This window comes from Falco cherrug, chromosome 2 (genome assembly GCF_023634085.1).
Source record: "Falco cherrug isolate bFalChe1 chromosome 2, bFalChe1.pri, whole genome shotgun sequence".
NCBI lineage: Eukaryota > Metazoa > Chordata > Aves > Falconiformes > Falconidae > Falco > Falco cherrug.
The window spans coordinates 23,006,745-23,032,626 of record NC_073698.1 but is presented as its reverse complement, the minus strand read 5'-3'; the positions used below and the strand labels follow the sequence as shown (position 1 = coordinate 23,032,626).

The following is a 25,882-nucleotide window of genomic DNA, read 5'->3' as shown; positions in this document are numbered from 1 at the left end:
GCCAAGTCCTGTTCTTCCCACCTGGTCCCATGTTAGCTGCAAGCGCTATCCCTGCCCTGCTCTTTGTTAGCACCAGGAGAAGTGAAGAGGATCTGTAGGATTTAACCCTCTTCTGGCAGGTCTTTTCTTACACCTAGTAAGTGGATAGGCAACAGATTCGGAGTTTCTGCATGCCCTGTGGACTCTTTCCATTCCTGGAAAGGTACAGGATCTTTATGTGGTTTACTCTGTTCTGAAGCCACCTGGCTTCTTGTAGGCTGCTGAGATCATTGGATGTGAGAAAGAAATGTGCAACAAAACCACTCTTTTTTTTGTTTTTCTTGAGTCTTCTCTGATGCCCAAACCAAGATGACTCTTATTTGCCTCCTTTTTGTGGTCCCCTCCCTCCCCCCCCCCCCCCCCCCTTTTATTTTTTTTGTTCTGGCAAAAGAAAAACCAAGACCCAAATACTTAACCTTCCAAAGCAGCACTGTGTTTTACTCTGAATTGCGGCTGTAAATCTTGCCAGAATTAGTGCTTAAGGTCACTTTGCTGGCAAAGTTTTATGAGCAATAGCAAAGGCATTTAGGTTGCTTCTCTGCAGTCTTTGCTGAAATTCAGCTCCTGCTTGGAAAACAATTTAGTGTGACTGGTTTGAGGCTATTTGGTGTGTTTGCTTTTATCAGACCTCTAGACTGGGCAGAAGCTGACAGCATAAGTTACAATGAAATCTTTCTTTTCAGTAGTCAGTGAGCAAATGTGGTTTTTGAACCCCTACTGTTATTCCACAGAATACACTGTAAACTACATCTTAATTTTGTGTGAAAGCTCTTTTTATCTTCAGAGAGGGATTGCTGCTAGTGTTCCAAGAACTCAGCTTTTAAATGAGAATCACAGTGGACTTGGCTGTAAAAAAACCCTCAAACAAAAACAACAACAAAAAAACCCCAAACAAAAAAACCTGCTCTGTCTGATGTGGATTGAGAGGACTTGAAGGTAAAAGCTACACTTTATCACCATGCAGAATTCAGCAAAATCTGGTGCTGAAGGGAGGAGACAAGGGAGTCAATGAACATAAGCAGAAGCTGATTTTACAACCCAAGAACAATTGCCCTGCGAGTTTCCCAATAAATAATATCACTCAGTTGCTGTAGCTGGTTGCTTCAGTATCTCTACTCTTGAGCATCTTGATTCATGAAAGAAATGAAATAATTTCTGGAAATTCTAGAAAAATCTTCCTGCCTTTCTTCTCATTCCTAACCAAGATATTCTGGCTTTGTAGGGAGATATGAAATGCTGTTCCTGTAAGACACATTTCGGTCTCATTTCAGCCCTTATTTATGCAATTTATTGTATAAGAATGGATTCCTGTACCTATAAAAACAAGCTTCAATGTTTGTTTTGATCCCAAGATGCCCATCTGTGTACATAACTTGTTACAAGATTTGGTCCAAAATGCTCTTTATCCCAGATATTTGACAAAAACAGTATTAGTGAAGGTGTGCACCTTTAGAGATTTATCGGCACTTGTTAAGTGTTACGACTGCTGTATGGTTTTGCTGTTTGTGAATGATACATTCCCACTGCCAATAAAATCTTTTTATATTGCAAGTGGAAATGAAAAATCTCCTTGTAGATGTGCTTGAATACCAGTCCTGGGTTTTGCTGCTTGGTAGGTGGTATATCGTGTTTAAAGACCTAGGAACTGGTACCCCATGCATTAATGTCTCCACCAGACAACTACTTTCCTGGCAACGTAGCTGCGCTATACCAGGCTGAAAATCATAGTCTGTTACAATTACTGATTAGTTTGGGGAAGAATCTAGGTTTTTTCCTTTTTTGCCGTGTAGAAAGCTACACAAAAGGGATTCCACTGAGCTGAGTAGGTGTGCTCAGAAGGCTGTTTACATTTCTTGATATTAGCCTTTGAAATGATAATTAAATATCATTGGCCAAAATAAACCTCAAATCTATTTTTATTTTGTGCAACGTCTTTCATCAGCTGCCAGGTAAGGGTGGGGGAATGTGCTCTCTGAAGGAGGGTGGAGGAGGACCTCACTGTGGTTTGGAAGGCTTTGACAGAAATAGGGCACTTCCAGGGATGATTTTTGTTCCATCCTGGTTTGATACAGTTTAAAAAAAATAATAAATCCAAGCTCTGCTTTGTCATCTACACCAGGTCCTTTGGGATCCACAGGCCTTGTGAGCTGGCTGAGTAAGAGTCAACAGCACAGTGTTTTGGTAGAAGATACCTAAGGAAGTATCTGGTTGGCAGAATTAGTCCACTCATTCTGGACTGTACTGGCTAAACTCAGTGGGATGGGAGCATGGTCCTCTGACAGTGTCAGTTTTGAGCTATTCATTCACCTTTTTGCTGAAAAATCACAACTCCTATAGCAGAGCAGTTCAGGGACAGCAAGGACATGCAGCTTGGAGTGGCTTTGTCCTAAACTCTTGCAGATCAGTGTGGGAGAGCGCATCTGTCAGAGCTCCCAATAGATAAGAGGTTTCTTCTACGAGAGCATTTACCCTTTGCCATGTTGCTGCAGGAGTGAGTGATATTGGAGATTGGTCTTTTTTTCTCCAGCTGTCAGTGCTAAGATTTGGGGGAGTGTGAGCCTAACCCATCAAGTTAAAGTATTTTAGAAATTCTGATGGAAGGGATTGCATTTCTCAGTTTCTTGGCCTTTCGGGATTCTTGTTTTGAGGTTTTACGTTGTGAAGTGGTCAATGATAAAAAACTTCCTGCCGAGTTTCACCTGTAACTGTGTTGTCTCTGGCCACCAGAACAGACAGAGACTGGCCAGATTTCTTAGCTGATGAGTCCCACTATGCCAGTGATTTCGTGTAGTGACTAGTACCTTGGCAAAACCAAGCAGTAGGGTTGTGTTCCATCATTACAATCAGATAAACTTTTTCACAAAGCAAAATCTTTCAAGTAATTTTCATGTTTTGTGCTTGCATTTTATTAACTGTGACGAATAAGATGACTAGCCTTGGGGAAAGCCCCAAGAAAAGATCTCTTACGTGTGTCATTTCATCATGTGAACTGTCTCTAATTTATGTATTTATGCATATTTCACAGCACATTTGGGTTACCCTATGCTATTCTTCTAAACATGTATATAATTACTTTTATATATATATATAATGATTAAGATATACACACATGCACATATATATATATATCACCTTATGTATGTATAACACTGGTGAGGGTCACAAAAGCTATACAGATGTCTTTACCAACATTCTTCAGAGCTGAATAACTTTGTTAACATTTCTTCAAAATCCCTCATGCTGTGAAACAGTCTAACCATACAATTACCAAATCCTGTTCACAGAATGTCAGAACAGAGCTGTGATTCTCAAAACATTCTGGTTTAACAAGTTAGCACACCGTTAGACTTCTGCCGTCTTTTACTCTGTTAACACATTTCTTCTCCTGTTGCAACAATAAATCATTTCTTCTTTTGTTAGCACAATCTGTCAAGTTCCAAAACAGGGAGTCCTTTCAAGAACATGGTTCCTTTTTTCTGACACTGCTACAATACAAGCATCTTTAGGTGGTCAGCAGCTCCAGAAGCAGGAACTTGAAGGAGGACATCAAATACTGTAAGAAGTGACATATCAGACACTGGCAAAACTGTCACACAGACAGATGTAAGATTGATGTCCACATCCAATTATCTACATATAAATGTAAGACCATAAATGAAGGCGTTCTGTGAATTTGCAACATTGCAGCCCTTTTTTTGCAATAACTGTTGTAGGATTTTAAACATAAGCATAAAAAATTACTGCATTAAGAATAACGGGAACTCACAGAAATGAGTTTAGAGTGAAAAGCACCAAATGCTGATGGAGCATTGTTGCAAGAGGGAAAGTAACAAATTACATCTCCTGTGTGAAGTCAGGAAGAGAAAAGGAGAGGCAGGAGGAGGATGAAACACCTTCTACTGTTTCAAGGGGAGGTGATGAGCAGAGCTGTTACTTCTGCTTAACTTTTCATATGAACTCCTAGACAAGCGTGATTGTTTTCAGTATTTTAACAATTAGACTGCAATATAGGTAAATTTTCATATCTCTCCTCCCCCAAATGACTCCAGGAAAACATGATGCTTCCTTCTATTGGCTTACTAAGGTAAGGTAAAAGGATATTGCTTCAGTGGGTCTCCAAATGTGTCTTTGAACGGGGCTTCTCTTCTGTGGAATTTTATGCCAGTCCTGTTTAATCTTCTCAGCAAGATGATCTTCCAGAAACTGGAATGTAAATAACAGAGTGAGTCCACATTCAGAAGGTTTTACAGTCCATTTAGTTTATGGACAAAGAGCTATGTAGTAGTTTTGAGAAGGCGGCAGTATTGTTTTGGGGTTCTGTCCACTAAAACCATATTTTGGGCTTAAAATCCAAAGTGTTTAATATTTTTTATAGTTAGTTTAAAGCTGTGCCTTTGAAGAAGACTGATTTCATTTGATGGAGTACTTGGGCATTTTGTGCTACAAACATTGCTGCAGGCTTGAAGCATGGTATAAACGTTGTCTTCACAGGTGTCCTGGGGCTTCTAATCGAAGAGTTGCTCTGGAGAGAAGGAAAACAAGCAAGCTGCAAGCAGAAGCAGAGGGCGAGAGTGGTTCTGGTGGGATGGAGCAACCTAGCAGTTTATCTCCGGATTCAGATCAGGGAGTAGTGCCAGCCGAACAGAGCTTCACCTCGCCTGCCCTTCCCACATGGACAGACGAGCCCAGCATCGACAATCCACCGTTTGAGGAGAACACAGTAGCAGACAGTATGTCATCACCTATCTTCTTAAGTCTCTTTTATCAGATGTGTCAGAGCTTGTCTCTTACCAGCCATGAGTGTGCATCATCATCTTCTGCTCTTTTCTTTTGCAGTTCCTGGAGAAATACTAGTGGGTTTCAGTTATGTGCAAGTGTGCAGCTGGGATAAGGTCACAATTAGGAAGGAAAGAAATATCTCAGAGCACGTGCCAGATATCATGCTGCTGTATCATCATTAAACATGCCATGGTGCAATAGTTCATATTAATCTATTAGTAGCACTGGCCTCGCAGCAAAATGGAAAGAGTATAATTTCTGTAAAATTACAAAAGTTGATTTCTAAGATGAGATTTCTTTTCCCCTCTTCCCCCTTTCCCCATGCCTGGATCAGCAGCCTTCCCACACACGGAGTGCTGTCCTGCTCGAGCAAAAAGGCAGCTGAGTAACTCCTGCATCCATCTGCACCGAATGAGCAGTAACACCTCTAGCATCTGGGATTTTAGAGAGGAAGTGCTGAGCCTTACCACAGAGGAAGGTGGTCCTGTCCCCTTCCTTCTCCTCTGTATTTGCCATCCTTTAGCATCCCCCTTTTTCCTCTTTAGTTGTCTCCATGTTTGCTTCAGAAATGGGCTCCTTCTCTTGACCCAGTAACTTAACAGCAGCTCCTAATGCAGCTGTGAGACCAGCTGATGAAGAGACATGACCAAGTCATGTGCTGTAGGGTAACCCCTAAACCACATTTTTATCATCATCACCAAATGTGACATCACAAGTGACCCAATTGGAAATTAAGTATATGAAATTTATTATGAAGGACAGGATCCAAAGGGTTCAAGAATATTCTTTTCCAGTCCAAGTGATCCCATTTCAGGAAGCATGGATGCTACTAAGTTGTTAGAGAGTTGTTTCTAACGAGCTAGGTGTTCCAACAAGTAGTGGAACTAATCCAGTTGTGCTTATTTAGTTTGTTGTTAAACTGTTGTCCTGTGGCCTGTCTACATTGTCCTTTGGTGATTTGCTTTATTGAAAGTGAATGAGGTATAAAGGATATTAATCATCTGTCTTTTTAAAAATAAATGGCAGCAAATCAACAGCCACCTACCTTGCCTGAAGGAGAGATCACTACTATTGAAATCCATCGGTCCAATCCTTATATCGAATTAGGAATTAGCATAGTGGGTGGCAATGAAACGCCTTTGATCAACATTGTCATTCAAGAGGTTTATCGAGATGGGATCATTGCCAGAGATGGAAGACTTCTTGCTGGAGACCAAATACTTCAAGTATGGAACCTAATTATATATTCTGTCTGCCTGTTTTCCATTCACTTCTTGCAGAACCACCTGTTAAATGAGACAGGAGGTTTTCCTTGTCAGACTGTGTTGTATAAATGTTAGCTTTGCAATTATCAGTTGGAAGGCAAATTAATATTCAGAGTACAGCCTGTTGTTCTAGCACTTTTGGCTGTCATGTTTTACATTATTGCTTGGACCAGTCCCTGGAATTATTTTCCCTTCTTAGCATCTCTTATCAACGTTTAAAATATGGGTTTATTTTTCTGGTTTTAAATACTGTAGAACTTGGGCTTTATTTCAACTTAATGCATGCTTTCCGACGGAACCCAAGGTTACTTCTTGCTAACAAGTTGGCATAATTTGTCCTGTGTAAAAAGCAAGTTGTGGATTGTAAGGCTGACTTCATCTAAACTGTTATTTTAATCTGGTCACTATTACCTTCCAGTAGCCTAGGCAGTTGACCTGCATCTTTCAGTGTGTGTAAAAGAGTGGGTGATATTCTTCTTCACTGTCATAACTCAAAGCAAGGTGCTCTAAATATTTTTCCAGAAATTAAACTTTTAAGTTGGTTATGATTAAGTGCATAATTTTGTTACGGTTTTAAGTGTTCATGCACAGGCAGTGTAAAAAGGTCAAATTCTACTAATTTTGGATTTTTAATTTTGTATTAGGGGAAGGGTCTGTTTATAGGACTCTTAAGAATGGCACTGAGTTCTACATACACAGGACTGTCATCCAGCTTTTTTCTGGTTTTAATCATTCCACCTGAAATAAATATATTACCATCACTTCAAAATTACTTCAGTAACAATGTTTGCTTTTGATCTAAACCTAAGATCAGTCCAAAAGTAGTGTCAGCCTTTTAATTTCACTTTTTTTGAAATCAAGCCAATAGAAGTAGCTTAAATACTGTAGTTAACCATGGAATGAAATTAGTTTGCACTTCAAAAAATAAAGTCCTTTTTGAGAAACATGCCTTTTTCTTCTCTTGGGAGTGTTAGCTTAGTGCCTGGCCAAGAAAGCAACCCAGAGGTTTCCAAGATGTTGCCTTTTTAACAAGAAGTTGCAGACACTGGTTGGATGCTGCCTAATTTATTTCAATACTCAGAGGCTCTCCTTCATTGCCAGAATAGGGAGCTTGAGCTCCAGTGAAGCTTTGTAAACTCTTGCTGTTTGGGCAGGTGTCAATTATAGTTTCCAAAGCCATAAGTGGCAGTAAATTGATTATAAATAGCATTTATAAGCTGTAGTGAGCCTTCCCTATCAGTGTGCTGGCACTGAGGCTGTCATATGCTAGGGGAGCATCCATGAGAGTCCTTCTGCCATGCTGAGGGAGAGGTACAGGAGGTAAAAGCCAAACTTTTTGGAAGATACAGTAGCTTTATTGCTTTGAATTTACCTTTGCAGGTGCTGAGCTGTAATATTAAAATGGCTCAGTCTCTGCCAGCTGTAGCTAAGTGCAGAGTTAGATGCAGCTCAGCGTGCACGCTTCGGTCGGCTCTTTCTGAAAACGTCTTCAAAGGCTTTTATGAGCATTAAAGTACTAAAAGAAAGCCAGGAAGGACTGTGAGGTGAAACTCAGCATTTCTTGCCCAGTCAAACAAGAAGTATTATCTTTTTAAGATCTGAGGGAACAGCATTTAGTAACAGCTACATAAAAGCATATGTTGTCTGCAAGGTATAGATAGGTGCCTAACATTTTCAAAGTGCTGTACAAACTGTCCCTTTAATGTGCTGGACTGTGACTGTAATTCATGTAAAACATGTTCTAATGAGAATCCCTTTCCCTAAGAAACGCTAAGGCTGGTTTATTCTGAAATTGTGAACTGCCTTGCAGAAAGAAGATTTGCTTTTTATTGCATATATTCTTCTGTGCCCTTTGGATGCTTCCATATTTTATGTATTTACTTAGCTAGCGACAGCTAAAAATAAAACTAGATTTAATTTAAGGGCTCTGACGGATGAGCCCTAGTGGGTTTTGCGGGTGGCAGCTCTAAATGTTATTTCTCCTAGCTATGCCTGTTTTTCCCTCTGCTCAAGGTTACAGCCTGTCTCTGAGCAGCAGCAGACCAGGACACGATTGTGGTTTGGTGTCTGAGCTTGCGGTGCTGCCAGGAGCAGTGGCTTTATGCTGGGCATCGGGCTGGAGGTGGTGGTGGCTCAAGAGGGTATGGCTACCCCTTCACCGTGCTAACACCACCAGGGCCAAAGGGTTTGGCACTGACCTCTCAGAGCCCCTCAACTCAGATGCATATGATGTAAATGGGGCAGCTGCTGTACATAGATTTCTGGGTCCTTCTCTTCCTATTTTTTTTTAAAGTGTTAATATTGCTATTAGATGGTGGGAAGCTGCAAGTCTGTATTTTTACTTACTTGCCATGGGGAGCCTGAAAACGCTTAGGTAAGGCAGGTCAGTGTAGTCCATTTTGTGTTAGTTTCTGTCTGCTGAAATTATGGAGCAGGGGTTCCTCCATCCGGGCACAATAGTACGTGCTAAAGGATGACGTTTTAGTGTTAAATTTGAACCCCTTCTTACAAACAAGGCAAATACAGCTTTTGTGCTGGTTTTTGTGGTGATCATGTTTTCTGCTAAATCTCATTGCACTGTCAACTTTTATCCTAACTTTGTAGTGTAAGAAGTGACTGAAGAGGACTGATCTTTGTATCAGTGGGCCACACAACAAACACAGTTCTTGTTTATATGGAGAGAAAGTTTAATCTGGTTTTCATTTACAACTGATCTTTTGAGTAATACAGATTATAAGTCTGAAACTCTGACCTAGTTGAAATTGGTGGAAAATCTTCTAAGTTCATGCTAAGAACTGAGAACTAGTACAACAACCTTTTTCTACTGTCTTAATGAACAGTTTCATTATTCTGGATTTCAAGGGTTTTTTTAATTTTCCACATCGTGGAAGTACTGCGTGTTGTTGTTACACGTAAGCTTTCTTCAGAGATTTGGATGTATTCTTTTTATAACTTTTTTTATAGTTTTAAGTGATGCTGGGCTTGACACCGAAAGCACATGCAAAGTTCTTGTCCTGGAGAATGAACAATGTAAAGGTCTAAGGAAGACAAGTGTACGAGACCAGGAGAGCAAAAGCCCTGGGCTATGATGACAGAGGATGCTCACTGTTAGAGAGATGTTTTCACCTTTGTGGGAAAAGGCCTCAAGTTGTGCCAGGGAAGGTTTAGATTGGAGATTGGGAAAAAAATTCTTCACCAAAAGGCTTATCAAGCAGTGGACCAGGCTGCCCAGGGAAGTGGTTGAGTCACCATCCCGGAGGTGATTGAAAAGACATGTAGATGTGGTGCCTGGGGACATGGTTTAGTGGTGGACTTGGCAGTGTTAGGTTAATGGTTGCACTCGATGATCTTAAGGGTCTTTTCCAACTTAAAAATAGGTTTGTATATTGAGCAGACAAAGTGGCTTGGCAGGAGAGTATCGAAGGGTGAGAGAGGAAGCCTGGTAGGGTCAGATATATATGTTGCTCCAAGTCTGGTTTGAAAGTGAGGTCTGAATTTAGTTTGGAAGGGACTTTATTTCCGTAACCAAGAACAATTAAATACTTGAAAATATTGTTCTCATTTTTGTTGTTGGTGGTGTTTTGCAGGTCAATAGCTTTGACATAAGCAACGTGTCTCACAACCACGCTCGAGCTGTGCTTTCCCAGCCTTGCTCGGTGCTGCACCTCACCGTGCTGAGGGAGAGGCGGTTCGGCAGCCGCACACACAACCACGTGGACACCACCAGCTCCTTGCGGGAAGACAGCTTTCAAGTGACACTGCATAAACGTGACTCCAGTGAGCAGCTTGGCATTAAACTTGTACGCAGAACAGATGAGCCGGGAGTTTTTATTCTCGACCTTTTAGAAGGGGGGTTGGCTGCTCAAGATGGCAGGCTCTGCAGCAATGACCGTGTACTTGCAATTAATGGACATGACTTGAAGCATGGGACACCTGAGCTTGCTGCTCAGGTTATACAGGTAATTTGCATTCCCTACCTGAGTTCTTAGTTCAGCTTTATTTCTTTTGCAAAACCTGGGGTAGAGTCTGTCCCAGACAGAACAGCTTGTGTACTGCTTAAAAGCCTGCAGCGATGCAATTGCTGTGATTTATGTTCTGGAAATACGAGTGCAAAACAGGGTGTGCTTTGACACCTAGCAGGTGAACTTCACCTCCTCAGAAGTGAAAAGTGCATTAAGTCTTCCCTGGCATACAGCCTGAACGTTAGAAGACTGCTCATGTGAGCAAGGACAGTACCATGTAGCCTATTGCTCGGAAAAAAAAGAAAGGATTATTATTATATTTATGTATGTACAATAGTTGTAATCTTTCAGTAAGCTCTATGAAAGTGGGCTTTGTTTTGTATTGATCTGCCGGTGTTTGAGTGGGGTTAAAACAGCAAAGTGCTTTGTCAGACTTTGTATAAGCAATAGGTAGGAGCTGGGAAGGGAAAAAAATAGGTATTCCATGAGTCCTGCACAGTAAAACTTGTTTTCTGAGTGTTGAAGAAAGGGCTGCTCCCAATGTCTGGCTGTGCTCTGGACACAAATATTACCCGGAGCTTGATGCAGTGTGATGCGTGACCCTTCCCTGTTCCCACAGGAAAACCTTTACTCCATGTCTTTCTCCCAGTCTGTAAGGAAACAGCTGTAGCACATTGCTGCTTCTTGCTGATGGGATGTTGGTGAAAATGGCTGGTTTTAGGAAAGCTGGAACAGGCCAGTAGTAGGTTCTTGCAGTCTAGTGCAGTCATCTTTGCTTAACTCAGCACCACAGAGAGAACTCTGATGCAAATGAGTAGTAAATATTTGTTTCAGGAATCATTTCAAGAGCTTCCCTTGCAGTTAAAAGAAAATAACAACAATCTCGGGAATTGTAGTTTCCCAGTTTTTGGATACAGTGAAGTGGTCAGAATTTTACACTGGGTAACTTGTATCTACTGAGGTGTGGTTTTGTGGTGGTAGAAAGTTGATGTTCTATTTAACATCTGGTAACTAAGTCTTACGATACTCCCCAAAATCCATAATTTGATGGTCTGCTCATATATAACAATCTTTCTTGGAAGTCTCCTTGGAAAGTACCAGAGGTGCTCAGAGCTTTTGACCAAGATCTGCAGACCCTGGAGCCATCATGTGGGCATTTCTTTCTTTTATTGCTACATGTTGCAGAAGTTTGCAGAGACTGCAGATGGAATTGGGTGATTTTTAATGTTTGAAGCTTGATAACACAAAGTGAGAAATAGTTCTTTTGGCAAAGGATTTCCAGCTGATGTAAATCTAACATCAGAGGCGAAGGAGGAGTGTTAATATCCCCTCCATTCTGAGGAGAATTGCAGCAAAAGCAAGTAAGGGACTGCGCAGTCTAAGCAGTTTGTGGCACACTCGGGAACTGGAAAACAAGTTCTGCTATTGTGTTATTTCATATTTCATCATCAGTTCTCCTCCTTCTCTGCTAATAGTCAATATTCTACCAACTTCATTACTTTGTTTTATATATTCAACAGGCTAGTGGGGAGAGAGTGAATTTGATCATCTCTAGACCCCTGAAGTCACAGACAGTCAATATTATCCGAGACACTGGGACTCACAACAGCAACCCACACCAACACCAGTCCCACCAGCTGTTTCACAGCAGACCAAACTCACATAAGGTTGGTGTTTCTCCTTCTAAGAGGTATCAATACCATTTTACTCATGTGACGGTCTAAGTGTGTAGCAAGGCAAGACTGGAAGAAAGGGTTATACCTTGGTTTTTACCTACTTAAAAAAAAAAAAACAAAAAACAAAAACAAAAACAAAACAAAAAAAAAAAAAAACAAAAAAAAACAAAACAAAAAAAAACCCCCGAAAAAAACCCCATGACAACTTCCAAGTGCTCAAGTCCCGCATCATGTCTACAGTGGTAACAAAAGATATGCAACAGGTTTGGGTTTTTTATTTGCTGACTGTAGTGAGAGAAGCAAGTGCTGTGAGCTCATATGGCTGTAAGTTGTTAGACCTTGTCTTAAGACGGTGGCTCATGTATTACTGTGGCATGGGAGAGCTGTCATTCAAGATCATTATTTTTTTGTTGCCTCTGTGCTGGCTGCAACCAGCAAGGCCATAAAGTGTGGTGCGCACCATCCAGTATATAAAATGCACGTTGGAGGGATGTGTCATCTCCTCCGTGAGCCACCAGTGCTGACCGCAAGACTGCTGAGTTCTGCATGATCAAGCAGAGCGAGGAAGGCACAGTGAAGAGGTTTTCATGAAGCTCGTGGCAAATTACTTGAAAGACCTGCAGAAATAAAGCTTGTGCCTGAGGTGTTCTTGTAGTTAGAAAAATACGAGTTCTCACTGTTGAGAAGTTTAATTTTGTGAAATAATTGTCATGTTGACCATGTCAACCAAGCCACCTTTCCTCCTCCACTCTGTTGGCATCACTGTTTAACATCATACTTCTGTTGGGAGGATTTATGTGTTGATAGTGTTTCCTTTTAGAAGTTCGTGTAATTTCAGAGAAGAACAAGTGAGGCTCTAGGAAGCTTGTTTTCCTCCTGAGGGACAGAGGTGAGGCTTCTGAATACAGTTATTGGCCATTTGTACTTGCCACAATATTAGGCCATTATCAACACAATGATTAGAGCTCATCTGTATCAGAGAACTTGAACTGATTTTTCCATCTGCCAGCATGGGTTGTGTCCATATTGCAGTTCCAAAGTTGATGCATTGGCTGAGCTGATTTCTCTCACGTATCAATACTATCCATGGGCTCTTCCAAAGTGGGAAGTCCCACATAACCACAAGTGGAGATTTCCCATGTGTCATACTATTTATCTTTGCCTCTCTCTCATTAACCTACAGTTGGCTTAGAAGTCTTGTGGCTTAAAAGATGTTTATATAATTGCATGGCACCAGCCAGTTAGTCCTAAAGCCTGAAGACTTAAGAAGGAGCTGTCTTTATAAGCTGTGATATGTTTATTTACAGCTACGTACGTGATTAACATGTATACGCAAGCAGCAATCAGTCAGAGGAGTGTGGGGCACTGGAAGTCGCAGAAAGCAGTGTTGCCATTTTCCAAGAGAAGGCAGGAGAGTAAATAAGTATTTGTAGTTGGAAGAATCTCCCAGCTTATTTCTTCTGTTATTTTGGATTCCTTGCAAGTATTCTGATAAATTTAAGGTGCTACTACAGTTGCGTGTGCAGTGGTTTGAATGTATCATTAAATATCCTGAAGAGGAAAGGCTTCAGCAAATAAAATGTACTTTGATTCACATTTAGATCCTTTTGATGGAGTGAAACTGGTACAGGCCAAACTTTATAATTCAGGTGTTAGAAAATGAAATATAGGATCTCTTCTCGCTTCAAGTTTGGGTCTTTGTTGTCATCATTAGGGAGTCTGTACAAGGCACCCATTACTAGCCAATACTTTGATTGGCCTTAATTACTTTGTGCTCTGGGAGATTCTACATACCAGCTGCTAAAGACAACATGATGTATATGGGCTTTAAATGGTCTTCGTTTGTCATCATGAAAACACGTTTTTCATTTCTTAGGAACTTCTTTGTAGTTCTGGGCCATACTCTACTGACAAATGAGATAATGCTGGTGTTCACCAAAACATCAAAAGATAACTTTTTTCATTTGTGTCCAGTCTTTTGACCATACGGTTTTGTAGTGTAGCCCTAAAATTTAGCCCATTCCAGTGTAGGATGCTAAGAAAAACTGGAGTGAGGTTTTCAAGATGGGCCTTTATAAACTTTCTGTCTCTGTTTAAGAATCTACATGAGTGGCTTTTTTTGGTTTTTTTCTTCTGACCTGGAAGAAATCCAGCCAAAGCCGATTTCCACTACTTAGTCCTTTTATACCATTCTGTTAAAGTGCCAAAGTATAGCTTTGGGGTGTATTTAATTGTGTGCGCTTGGGTTTTGGGTTTTTGTTTGGTTGGGTTTTTTTAACAATGTTATTTATCCTTGTCAAACAGGATCTCTCCCAGTGTGTTACATGCCAAGAAAAGCACATTACTGTGAAAAAAGAGCCACATGAATCTCTGGGAATGACAGTGGCAGGAGGCAGAGGCAGCAAAAGTGGCGAACTGCCCATCTTCGTGACAAGTGTACAGCCTCATGGGTGTTTGGCAAGAGACGGCAGGATTAAACGAGGTGGGGCTTGGCTTCCCTGGTGGCACGGGTGGCCTCTGATTGCTTTTTGATGACTGTGTTCTCTGGAGTCAGGTGGTGTCAAAAAGTCTTTTCACGGGCATAGGGAAGTGCTGATGGATGGTTTTCCTCACGATTCAATAATGGAAATCCACTGTTTAGTATTGCACTTCTACCTTTTCTAGGAAGGGATGTTTAGAGAACGATAGCAGGGGAAGCAGATAAGACCAGGAAATGTCTGGTTAAATTCTTTAAAGCTGACGGTAATCCCCTGAGCTGAGGGTCTGGTGTGGTGCTTTGTACTGTAGTGCAGTTTTTGTGTTTAACTTGGTGGGCTGAGCCCCATCTCTGTTGGAGGAATAGTATAAATCCTCAGTATAGTGTCTGAACAGCAGAGATGGTCTGATGACAGTCCACGGCTCACTCGTGCTAAGTTTACCCCCAAAGCTACATCAGTGTTGATCCTGGCCTCTGAATGCTTTCTTATTCTCTAGGACGGCTCGGGTTTGCCAGTCTTCAGGGGTGCTACAGCCCCCATCCTTGTTCCTCAGCTTTGCAGAAGGGAGCCAGGAGGCTTAGGTGGTTGTGGGTGATCAGTCCTGCCTGATAATAGCAAAGCATTTGATGGTTTAAATATATTGTGTCGTATGTGAAACAAAGACTGCCTGTGGGATCTCTGCGATTCAGAGTACGCAGAATTACAGATTGTTTTAGGCACGAAATTTAGGAAAATTCACAGATTGCAAATTTAAAAAGAACAGTGTGGGAGCATCCTTATATGCTTCTAAGAGAGGGAGATTTACACCCACATACCAACGCGTATGCTTTCTTTTTCTGTACTACTACGAAAACACGCTCGCTAGAGGAATCGCAATTGCTTTTTCATTGTGTAACATTAACGTAGCCACAGCAGCAACTAAAGTGATTTCAAGTGAGGCTGCACCTCAACTTCAGCTTTCTCTGGGAGGAAAAAAGTTTTTAATATATTAGTCTTGTTCCAAATGTGACCTGAGTGTTTGCACTTTTGCTTTGTTTTTTCTGGCTTTCATTGGTGAGTGAGACACTGTGTGAAGAGGAAACTGTCACTGCTTGGGCAGTAAATAACATTCTTGTTTTCATTCTGAGATCTCTTAAAAATACTCTGAAATATAATAAAAATTGTGGCAAATCTTTTAGTGGCTTTGACTTTTTCCAGAATACCTTTGTAGAGATGCTCAGTCTTTCTTTTAATGGACTGGTTTTTCTACCAATCTTTCCAGTAATTTTTTAATTCCATTTTGTTCTCCTGAGCAACAAGTTAGAAAAAGCAGAAGACCTAAAACACTCCGTGGAGCCTCACTTATCTACAAGAGTTGGTTACTTTGTGGTGCCTGTATTGTTCCTTACATCATTCTTCCTTCCCTTTTAAAGTTAGTGCGGATCTAAAATCCACCACTGGAAGCAGTTATGTAGTGTCTTCTGCAGCAGCAGTTGCAGCTGAGATGGTGAGGTGCTTAGGTAATTTCTGTCTCAAATTTTGAGGGTGATATACTGTAGAAGCTACAGTATTTGATGCATTATGTGGAAATAAATTATACTGATCCAGCTTAATGGTTCAATACATTAATGTTTCAAACTGACAGTGTAAGTCTTTGGAGCTATTCACATTCCCAGGCTGTTAGTTCAGACTGTCTCAGCTCCAAAAAATACAGGATTAAATGAAACCTTGGTGCAGGAGGTGCTTTCGGTAGGAACGATTGACAGACTGATGTGTTCTCACTTGTACCTTTGAACAGGTGATGTGCTGCTGAACATCAACGGCATTGATTTGACTAACCTAAGTCACAGCGAGGCGGTGGCCATGCTGAAAGCTAGTGCTGCCTCTTCTGTAGTTGCCCTGAAAGCCCTGGAAGTCCAGGTAGAAGAACAGCCCCAGGCTAATGAAGAACAATTGAGTACCATCAGTGAAAATGAGTACGATGCCAGCTGGTCACCATCGTGGGTCATGTGGTTGGGACTTCCAAGGTACGGAATTAATCGATAAAATAATTAGTTGCCTGTTTCAAGCTAAGTCCAAGAGAGATACAAAAGCAGAGACCTTATTAGTTGCAGCACATCTGCCCTTATTTCTGCCTGCCTATCTCCGCTATATTGGATTGGTAGGTTCTGACAGGACTCTTGGCATGGGTCTCCTGCACATGTATGAACCTGTAGTTACAAATCCTTATGTTGTTCTGTTTGGTTGGGTTTGGGTTTTTTCCCAAGAACCCATTACCATCTCTGCCAAGCACAAAAAAAATCTTGGAAGATTTGCAGCAGGCTCCCTCCTCTTGACTAATCTGCAGTGTGCTGAACATCAGTTGTTTCATTTTTACTCTTCTGTTTTTCACTCTCTTGTGATTACAGCTATGAGGCCATTTTGGCATTGCTTACTGTCAAGACAAGCTCCTGCTACAGCGAATGGTGTTGTTAACTTCAGTCAGGGCGTACAGGTTAATTCCTCTCCCTCTGGTAGAGTTACCAGGCTCAGGTCTGTAGTTTAAGCATAAAGCCACAACAAGAACCGGGCATATTGGTAGCAGAATGCAGCTGAAGATAACAGAACCATGCATTGGCCCTCCAAAGATTTCACATAATTTCTGAATTTTACTATCAATTACTTTCTCTTCCATTCAAGTATTAAAGAGTTACCTAATCTCAATAAACAGCTTCCAGTTTTGGTAAATGTACTTCCTTTCCATGCTTCAGCAGTGGTTTATTGCATATATACTACAGATGCCCATGCATGGCTCCTAAAGTTATGCTATGCATTGTGCTGCTATTTCTTAAATGGGTATTGTACATCAGTAAAGAACTTGGCATCTTTTTTACCCAGAAGTTGATTTCTATGTTGTGTGGGGTTTTTTTTATTACAGTCATTGCCAACTTCATTGGCAAGAATTAATTTTCCCTGGGGGACATAACATCTACCAGTACAGTTAGTGAAGTGTGATCTGAATTACTTACATTCTGTGTAATAAAATGGTTAATCATTTATATTTTCATTACTGGTGATGCATCAGTTCAGAGGTAGTGAAGATGATGCATGGATTTTTAGGTCTTTACTTAAAGTAGAAAAAGCCTAAACTGACTGGGGGTGGAAGTAAAACGCACTTCATTTTTGACTTGCAAACTGAACACATCAGGTATCCATTTTCCACCCACATTCTTGCCACCTGTGAAATCCCTGAAATGCCGTTCTATTACTGTCAGTTTACAGAGTTAACTGTGTTCAAGTAATTATTCTAGCACTGCATTATATCTTTTAAAATCCTTTTCTGTCTCAAGATTGCAGGGTTTTTTGGTAATCGGTTTGAATATTGCAAAATTACTCTGGGAACAGAAGTCTAAGTGCCGTCCCTCCCCGTCTCTTCCACGCTTAGCACAGTGGTAATGATGAGACAGCAGGTGCTGTGCCTACTATAAAAATATCTGTTTGTGGTATACATGGCTTTTTCTCTTGCTATCCTGTGCTTCCATTCCACAGCTGCCTCCATAGCTGCCATGACGTTGTACTGCGGCGGAGCAATTTAGGGAGCTGGGGTTTCAGCATCGTTGGTGGCTATGAGGAGAACCACACAAACCAGCCTTTCTTCATTAAAACGATTGTTCTTGGAACTCCTGCGTACTTTGATGGAAGATTAAAGTAAGCTAAAATACTAGTAATAATAATAAACAATTTTATATAGTTGTGTGGTGGTGCAAATAGTTGCTGAAGGAAATACACTGTAGCATTTTGTGCTGGGGGGATCATGTAACCCAGCAGTGCTTTGCCTGCCTGATGAGTGTGATGCAGGGAAGTGCGAGGTGTTTCTGCTGGGGAAAGGGTGTCTGTCAGAGCTGGTGCTTGTGCTGGCACCTCTGCCATCTCCTGTGCTTCTCCCCATCTGCAGTGCCGACGTCACCTGCTGTCTCCATCTCTCTGTTGAACTCTCCATTAGGCCAAGAGACATTGTGAAATGTGTATGTACAGAGCTATCTGGTTTGTAACATTTTTGTCTTCCTAGAGAACAGCTAAAAAATTAGAACTTAATTCTTTAAAGTGGGGAAAAATGCTTTATCCTTTCATATAGCCTTCTGAAGCCCCTGCTGGAAACTCTGGTACGGAGGATGGGTGCTGCTGCTTTAACAGAAGGGCAAGAAAGCAGATGAAAAAGATCTCGGAGAAGACTGTTAAGGAACCCCAGTGCCCTGAGAGTCATTAGTTGGTGTGAAAGACACTGATAAAATGAGGCAAGTTCAGCAGAGGCCCCTGAGATGGTGGGAGCTGGAGTGCTTGCACCGCAAGGAGAGGGCTTCAGGGACAGCTAACAGCCCCTTCCAGTACCTACAAGGAGATTATCACGGAGACACAGCCTGGGCTTTTCACAGTGGTGCAGGGCAAGAGGACAAGAGACAGTAGGCACAAGCTGAACAAAAGAGGTTGAGACTGGTTATAAACAGAAATTATTTCCCCATGACGACGGTCAGGCAGTGGCATGAGTTGCGTGGTCTCTGCCCTTGGAAGTTGCTGAGACCCAGCTGGATAAAGCCCTAAGAGACCTGATCAGTTCTCACAGCTGACCTTGCTTTGAACGGATGGTGGGACTATAAACCTCCTGAGGTCCCTTCTGACCTTAAAGATTATATGATTTTACTTACACGTTATGTTTGGATGCAACCCCCAGGTCTAGCATCCATATGCATCTTAGCCTTGTGTAGGATTAGTTCAGAACTAGGACTTACAATTCGTATTAAAGGTTCTCTTGTTCATAAACTGACTTTTTGTGAAGGTGGCAGTAAAGAATATGCAACTTGAAGTTTTATGGCGTGATTTTTACATGTAGATTTACTTACAAAGTAACTTAAGAAAAAAATGTACTTATGCCTAAAGCCTTGACGGTAATTTATTTTTCAGTTCAATGATGTCATGGTTTAACCCCAGCCGGCAATTAAGTGCCACTGAGCTGCTCGCTCACTCCCCCCTCACACAGGGGGCTGGGGAGGAGAATTGGAAAGAAATGCAAAACTCGAGGGTTGAGATAAGAACAGTTTAACAATTGAGATAAAACCAAAAGAACATTAATAATAATGATAATCACGGTTATAAGGAAAAGGAGGGAGAAGTGGAGAGGAATGAAATCCAAAGGTAAAGGAGGGAAGAAAACCAGTGATGCACAGTACAACTGCTCACCACCCACTGACCGATGCCCAGCCAGTCCCTGAGCAATGATCAAAAGCCCTGGCCAACCTCCCCAGTTTATATACCAAGCATGACGTCCCATAGCATGGAATACCCCTTTGGCTAATTCGGGTCACCTGTCCTGTCTGTGTCCCCTTCCAGTTTCCTGCGCCCCTCCAGCCCTCCCGACAGCAAGGCCTGAGAAACTAAAAGGTCCCTGACCACACTGTTCCCACATTAAATCCAAAACACAACCCTGCAGTAGCCACCAAGAAGAAAATTAACTCTATCTCAGCTGAAACCAGGACAAATGACTAAACAAATAAATTAAAAAATAGCTTGGCCAAACACAAAATAACATCTTTTTTTACTAACTATGGAACAGTTTGGATTAAATGAAAGATCCCAGTTCAACACAAAGTAAATAATTTCAGACTGGGGACTTAATGTCTAGAATCATAGAATGGTCTGGGTTGGAAGGGACCTTAAAGATCACCTAGTCCCACCCCCCTGTCATGGGCAGGGACACCTCCCACCAGACCAGGCTGCTCACAGCCCCATCCAGCCTGGCCTTGAGCACTGCCAGGGATGGGGCAGCCACAGCTGCTCTGGGCAACCTGTGCCGGGGCCTCACCGCCCTCACAGGGAAGAATTTCTTCCTAATGTCTAACCTAAATCTGCCCTCTTTCAGTTTAAAGCCATTCCCCCTTGTCCTGTCACTACATGCACTTGCAAAAAGTCCCTCTCCAGCTTTCCTGTAGGCTCCTTTAGGTGCTGGAAGGCTGCTCTAAGGTGTCCCCAGAGCCTTCTCTTCTCCAGGCTGAACCACCCCAACTCTCTCAGCCTGTCTTCACAGGAGAGGTGCTCCAGCCCTCTGAGCATCTTTGTGGCCCTGCTCTGGAGCCACTCCAACAGGTCCATGTCTGTCTTCTGTTGGGGGCCCCAGAGCTGAACACAGCGCTCCAGCTGGGTCTCATGAGAGCGGAGCAGTGGGGGAGAATCCCCTCGCTCGACCTGCTGGCCATGCTGCTTTTGATGCAGCCCAGGGTGCGGTTGGCTTTCTGGGCTGTGAGTGCACGTTGCCGGCTCATGTTGACCTTCTTGTCCACCAACACTCCCAAGCCTTTCTCCTCAGGGCTGCCGTCAGTCCATTCCCCACTCAGCCTGTACTGGTGATTGGGATCGCCCTGACCCATGTGCAGGACCTCACACCTGGCCTTGCTGAAGTTTGCAGAAGCCCACATCTCAAGCCTGTCAAGGTCCCTCTTCGATCCAAGTGTCGACATTGCCAATAAAGATGTTAAACAATGCCGGACATCTTCCCACCAATGGAAATTCAAGCATCATTCCTAAGAGGAGTGGAAGACTAGTTGTGGTCACACTTACTCCCTTGTAAGGAATGAAAAAGATGTTCTTGTGTAATATTGTGATACAGTACCCTCTGTCTGAATCTACCGTCTCACTGAGAACACGGACTTAAAAATGGGCCGTAAACCAGGGTGCGCTCCTTAGAACCTGCACCATGAGTTATCATGGGGCAGGTCTTTTTGAAGCTGTTGTTTTGTTTATATTATCTAGATGTTTTGTTAGGCTAGAGAGGAAAAGAATAAATAACTTTACAGTTCAATAGTTAAGACAGTTTTCTGTCTACACGATCTGTCTAGTGTGATTTTATAGAAGGTGAAATGACTTCAGCAGAAGGGCTGGGTGAGTGAGACCCCACTCAGTGAATTGTAGCATTGTGGTTTGGGTGATGGGGTACCTTGGTTCAGGCAGAGAGGGACTTGAATGCACATTTGACTGGTGTTGGGTCATGCTGCCTCTTCTGCTGCTGCTCTGCCCTGGTGGAGGACACCAGAAGAGCTCAGGAGAGCATCTTTTTGCCTCCGATAGTTGGGAGGATCAGTTTCAGGAAAAGCCCTGTTGAATCTCCAGAGTCATGTTCCACTGCTCTGGAGGATGCCAAACACACACTCAAGTTGCAGAGAAGAGATGCCTGGAGATGGAGCGTGCTCAGCGGAGGAAGAACTTAGATGCTTTTCGAAGTTTCTCTTGAGCTTGTAAAAACTGAAACCTAACCCTTCAAGGTCAACTTTCTCAAGGCAGGCAAACATCACCCTCCCAAATTTCTGTTCCCTGCTTCAAAGCACAGAGATGCTACAGCTTCTCAGTTGAACCATCTGCTGAGGGAGATTTCAAGCCAAGTGGTTACATTTGACAAAATTGTAAGCCATTGAAAACAAGGTTCTCGGTTGGAATGCAGTTGGTAACCATAAGTATCTTTACTTACACCTCCTACGGTAAAGGCGTGTTTGGGGTAAATGTGTTATAATCCACACAAACAAACAGAAATGCTTCTGTCATGCACGTGCTATCTCATTATCTCCTCCTGTCTCTTAGATCTTTCCAAATCTCTCTTTGCATGTTTTCCTACAGGTCAGCTCTTAATGCAGAACTATCTTGGTGTTAGAATTGAAATCTAGTGATTTGGGAATTTCCCAGATGAGTTTCAGCAGTAAAACAGACTTAGAATTGAACCCCTTTGCGTTTTTTAGCTACGCTTTTCAACCTGATGCAAACCTGTCACCTCAGCAATGAAGTTCTGTTTGTTGGTGTATAGTAGTTACTGCAGAGCAGTAGTCATCATTTGGTTTTTTTTTTCTTCTTGTGTTTTTTAGGTGTGGTGATATGATTGTTGCTGTAAATGGACTGTCCACAGTTGGAATGAGCCATTCTGCACTGGTTCCCATGCTGAAGGAGCAGAGAAACAAAGTAACTTTAACCGTGATTTGCTGGCCTGGAAGCCTCATATAGATTTGTGAATCACTTCGGTTCAAGCAGTGTCTTTTTCTAGATAGCTGGCACAAAAATCTCCTCTATCTTTTTTCCCCTATTGATACAGCTGGTTATAAGCAGGGCCAAAACTGCTGTATTTTCTGGTTTTTACGGGCCTCTCAGACTTACTGTATATATCTTTCCATCCTGAAATAGCCATTTCTGTTTGCTATATCTGTTGCTGACGCAAATGCAAATATATGCGAGCTCACAGAGAAACTCCCACTCTGATATGGCTGTCGTTGAGCTTCCCCCGTCAGGCTTGTAGAGTCAGCAGAAGAACTTAGTGGTTCTTTGGGTTTCTCTGCACAGTCCTCAAATTATATGTGATATATATAAACGTAATAGCCATGTGCCCGTTCTTCCTCGCAAAGAGAATGTGTGTCAGTACTGGAGTGACACATCTATTTGCTGCTATGAATCAAAATCCGTTTCCAAAGGTACATCTCCTCATTTCGTAAGCCTTTCCATTTTTGATTCAGTATTCCAGACTGATTCAAGTAATCCATCTTACTCATCAGAAATTTCTTGGTCCCCCAGAGTTTTCTTGCAGGGCATCAGTGTTCATAGAAAAGTAGGACAAAAGCCTGATATTACTGGAATTTTTATAAAGTGCAATAATTGGACTCTTTGTTAGGAAACTTTAATATATTACAGAGTTTATATCCTATAATGACAAGAAAGTGGAAGTAATTCCTGTTGCAATGCTGGCAAGAGTACACGTGCCCGAGGTCACCTTTGAGTGAATGGCTTGCAGTATTAGACTTTACTTTAAAAACAAATGTTTTGCTATGTCAGAGAATTTTGATGAACATTTTTACAAAGGTCATTTTTACTGTTTCTATTGTAGTTGTCAGCTCTCTTTGTTCATGTGTGGAAACAATACTTTGAGTTGTACTTTCTAAATGAGAGAATTAGTTCCAGGAAAAAAGCAAGCTATTGAGAACCCATATGTTATGGTTTACAGGTGGGCAGGCTAGAAGGAAGGCTCTTTGAATTCAAGTCCAACTGCAAAGTACGCTGCAAAGTTCACTTTTACTCTGTCACCTCCTGACAAATGCGCAAATGCCTTGATATCAAATGCTGAAACGATCTCTCTTGCATTTCAGGATTATTTTTTTCCTTTAGAGAGCACCTGCTATTAAGTTGTCAGTAAGAGTAATACTGTTTATCTTGGATTGTATTTAGTATTTTTACAAACCAACCTGTAACTTCTAGACTTTGCCTTTCCATGGTATTTGCAGGCTAAGCACCCGTTTTGTTTAAGAAAAGAGGGGTGGAGTGCAGAAAGAAATGTGCTGACCTGGCGCTAACCCTGTGTGTTGTCAGTGTTCTGCATATTTGAAAAAGAACTTAATTTATAAACCAGGTTCCCAACCTGAACTGATTTTATGAATGACCTCTGTATTGTATTATTAATTACCAGAGAATGTATTTGAGAATCACAGCGTATTTCAATTGTGAAGCATGAACTTTATTTTCAAACTTAGCTGGTGTAATATCTGGGCATATTATCGCATGTCATTAATTCCAGTAGCTTTGTTTTCAAAAGAAATAAAGTTACTGTTTTGCAAAAAATTTGTAAAAATCTCATATGAATGAAGTGGTTTTATTCCTCTCTGTAATGTATCCAATCAGTTTAATTTCATAATACTAAAATACAGAAGAATGTCCTCTACAGTATATTACTGTACTGAGAATCTTTCTTCCTGAAGCAAACGCCAAACTGATTTGATACTTTTAAATGATTCGAGATCAAGTTTCCTCCTGTCGCCAGATGCTGTTGAACTGTATGCTTTGCTCTCACTGCAGATTTTTTTGTAAAGTACATCTTAGTGTAGATGTTAGGGACGACTTTGACACATGTACTAGACTTAATGTTTTTTATTTTTAAAATTATACTTTTCATCCAAAACCTTAGATTTCTTTTTTTTTTTTCTTTTATATGTATACGTAACAAAAGCATGGGTTAGCTTAAACTGTGCGGTTTTGTTTCTGTGTGCTGTAGCTTTTGATCAGAATGTCTAGCGATAAAACCCTTCTGAATTAATTCCCTTCCTGAATCATTTTCCCCCTTTCTCTTGTAGCTGCATAGTTGGGTTTGGTTTTCTGTGCCTTCTGGTTTAAATTATTTCACGATATTTTTTTTTCTCCAGATATTGCTATCTAATTGTATGGTATTAATGAAGGATGAATGAAAATAAAAGTTCATTCTACTCATTGTAATAATTCAAAGTATTGTCTCACTCTTTGCAAAAGCTATGGGTAGCTCAATGCAGGCTCAGTTTAAAGATATTTATTTTTTTTTCCTGCTGTGGTTTATCATAAATTACAGTTAGTGAATGTACCAAAAGAGTCTGAGGGCATCCTCATCCCACCAGAGTAACATACCAGCTGTTTAACTGGTAGTTCCAGCACTGAGAAGTGTTTCTAAAGTGGAGGTAAGATCTGTGCCTTACGGTACTTAGCCACAAACAGTGTTTCCTCTTTCCCCCTCGACGCCAGCTGGTACCAGTCAGCTGGAGGATGTTTTCACAGCAGAGATTTGATGCAAGGAGACAGTCTTGCTGGAAACATCATTTTTACAGCTGAAACTTGAGCCTCCTGGTAATCAGTTCCCATCTCCATCTCCTGCAGGCAAGTAGGCTCTATCTTTAGACATCTGTAAAGCTGGAATGAGTCTAAAAGCAATTTCTTAATGATTTGCAGTAAAGTTGCCCAGAACCTGGACTCTTACTCCTTGCAGCAGTTAGCGTGTTACAATTAGATGAGTTCCTTTAAAACAAAACCATGCGTATGTACAGAAACACAGAAGAAACCAGCCACGTCTGCCAGTAGGTAATTAGCTCTTGTATGTCTTGTAAGTTAAGAGCCAGACCATCAGTTCTGATTTACAAATTAATGAATTCTTTATTGCAGCTGAAGGTGCACAGAGCTGTTGAGTGAGGTGGTGGTCCACACACATCTGTGTGCTGGAGCTTTGTGGGAGGAACACCTTTCCCAACCAACCCTGGGGGTCTCCAGTGAAAAATGTGCAACAGTTTTTTCTGCTTCACAGCATGCCAATGAAGTTAAATCTGAAGATATTTCGTTTGTCACTTTACACTTCCTATTTAGAGTCAAGAACAACTGAGGGGTAAATTCAAGATCACAAAAGATTTAAGAATTAATTTATTTGCAGATGCCCTAATAGATCTGGGGTGGGTATAATGAAAATGTAAGCCTGGTTCTCAGCTGTAGCATGAGTCAGATAATATCGGAAGTTCCTTTTAGTTAAGAAACTTGACCATTTACTTCCAATGGATCATAAAAATTTGTTAAGGAGCCAAGGTAGGAGATTCTGATGAGTTAAAAGAATGACTATGCCAGGCAGGGCAGCAGTGATGGCAAACACAGAGTTAAGGCCATGTGTCTGATGCCACACAGCCCAAGAAGATGGTGCAACACCAAGGAAGGTCAGTGAACACAGACATCCCAGTTGTCTCAGACAACTTCTAGGCAAGCTTACTTACCTAAAAAGTGGATCTCATCCAACACATACAAAAAGGAGAGACGGAAAATGATTTGCAGCGACCTCATCGCACCTGATGTAAATCTGTCCAGCTACTGAAGAACAGTTCATAGATTACTTATCGCCCAGAGGATGGAGAAGGCTTTAGACTTTATGC

At 41.6% G+C, this 25,882-nt stretch overlaps 1 protein-coding gene across 5 annotated transcripts in view; it reads left to right on the top strand.

Moving 5' to 3' along the window:
• Positions 1 to 24,434, top strand: part of LNX2 (ligand of numb-protein X 2) — a 65,108-nt gene extending 40,674 nt beyond the window's left edge. For all 5 annotated transcript variants that reach the window (XM_055701369.1, XM_055701370.1, XM_055701373.1 and 2 more), the window contains 8 exons: positions 4,531 to 4,769; positions 5,845 to 6,044; positions 9,671 to 10,042; positions 11,566 to 11,712; positions 14,026 to 14,203; positions 15,976 to 16,204; positions 17,706 to 17,864; positions 22,058 to 24,434. In XM_055701369.1, coding sequence (XP_055557344.1) covers positions 4,531 to 4,769; positions 5,845 to 6,044; positions 9,671 to 10,042; positions 11,566 to 11,712; positions 14,026 to 14,203; positions 15,976 to 16,204; positions 17,706 to 17,864; positions 22,058 to 22,193 — 1,660 coding nt within the window. In that variant the 3' untranslated portion in view covers positions 22,194 to 24,434. The remainder of the gene's footprint in view (positions 1 to 4,530; positions 4,770 to 5,844; positions 6,045 to 9,670; positions 10,043 to 11,565; positions 11,713 to 14,025; positions 14,204 to 15,975; positions 16,205 to 17,705; positions 17,865 to 22,057) is intronic.
• Positions 24,435 to 25,882: the final 1,448 nt, after the last annotated feature.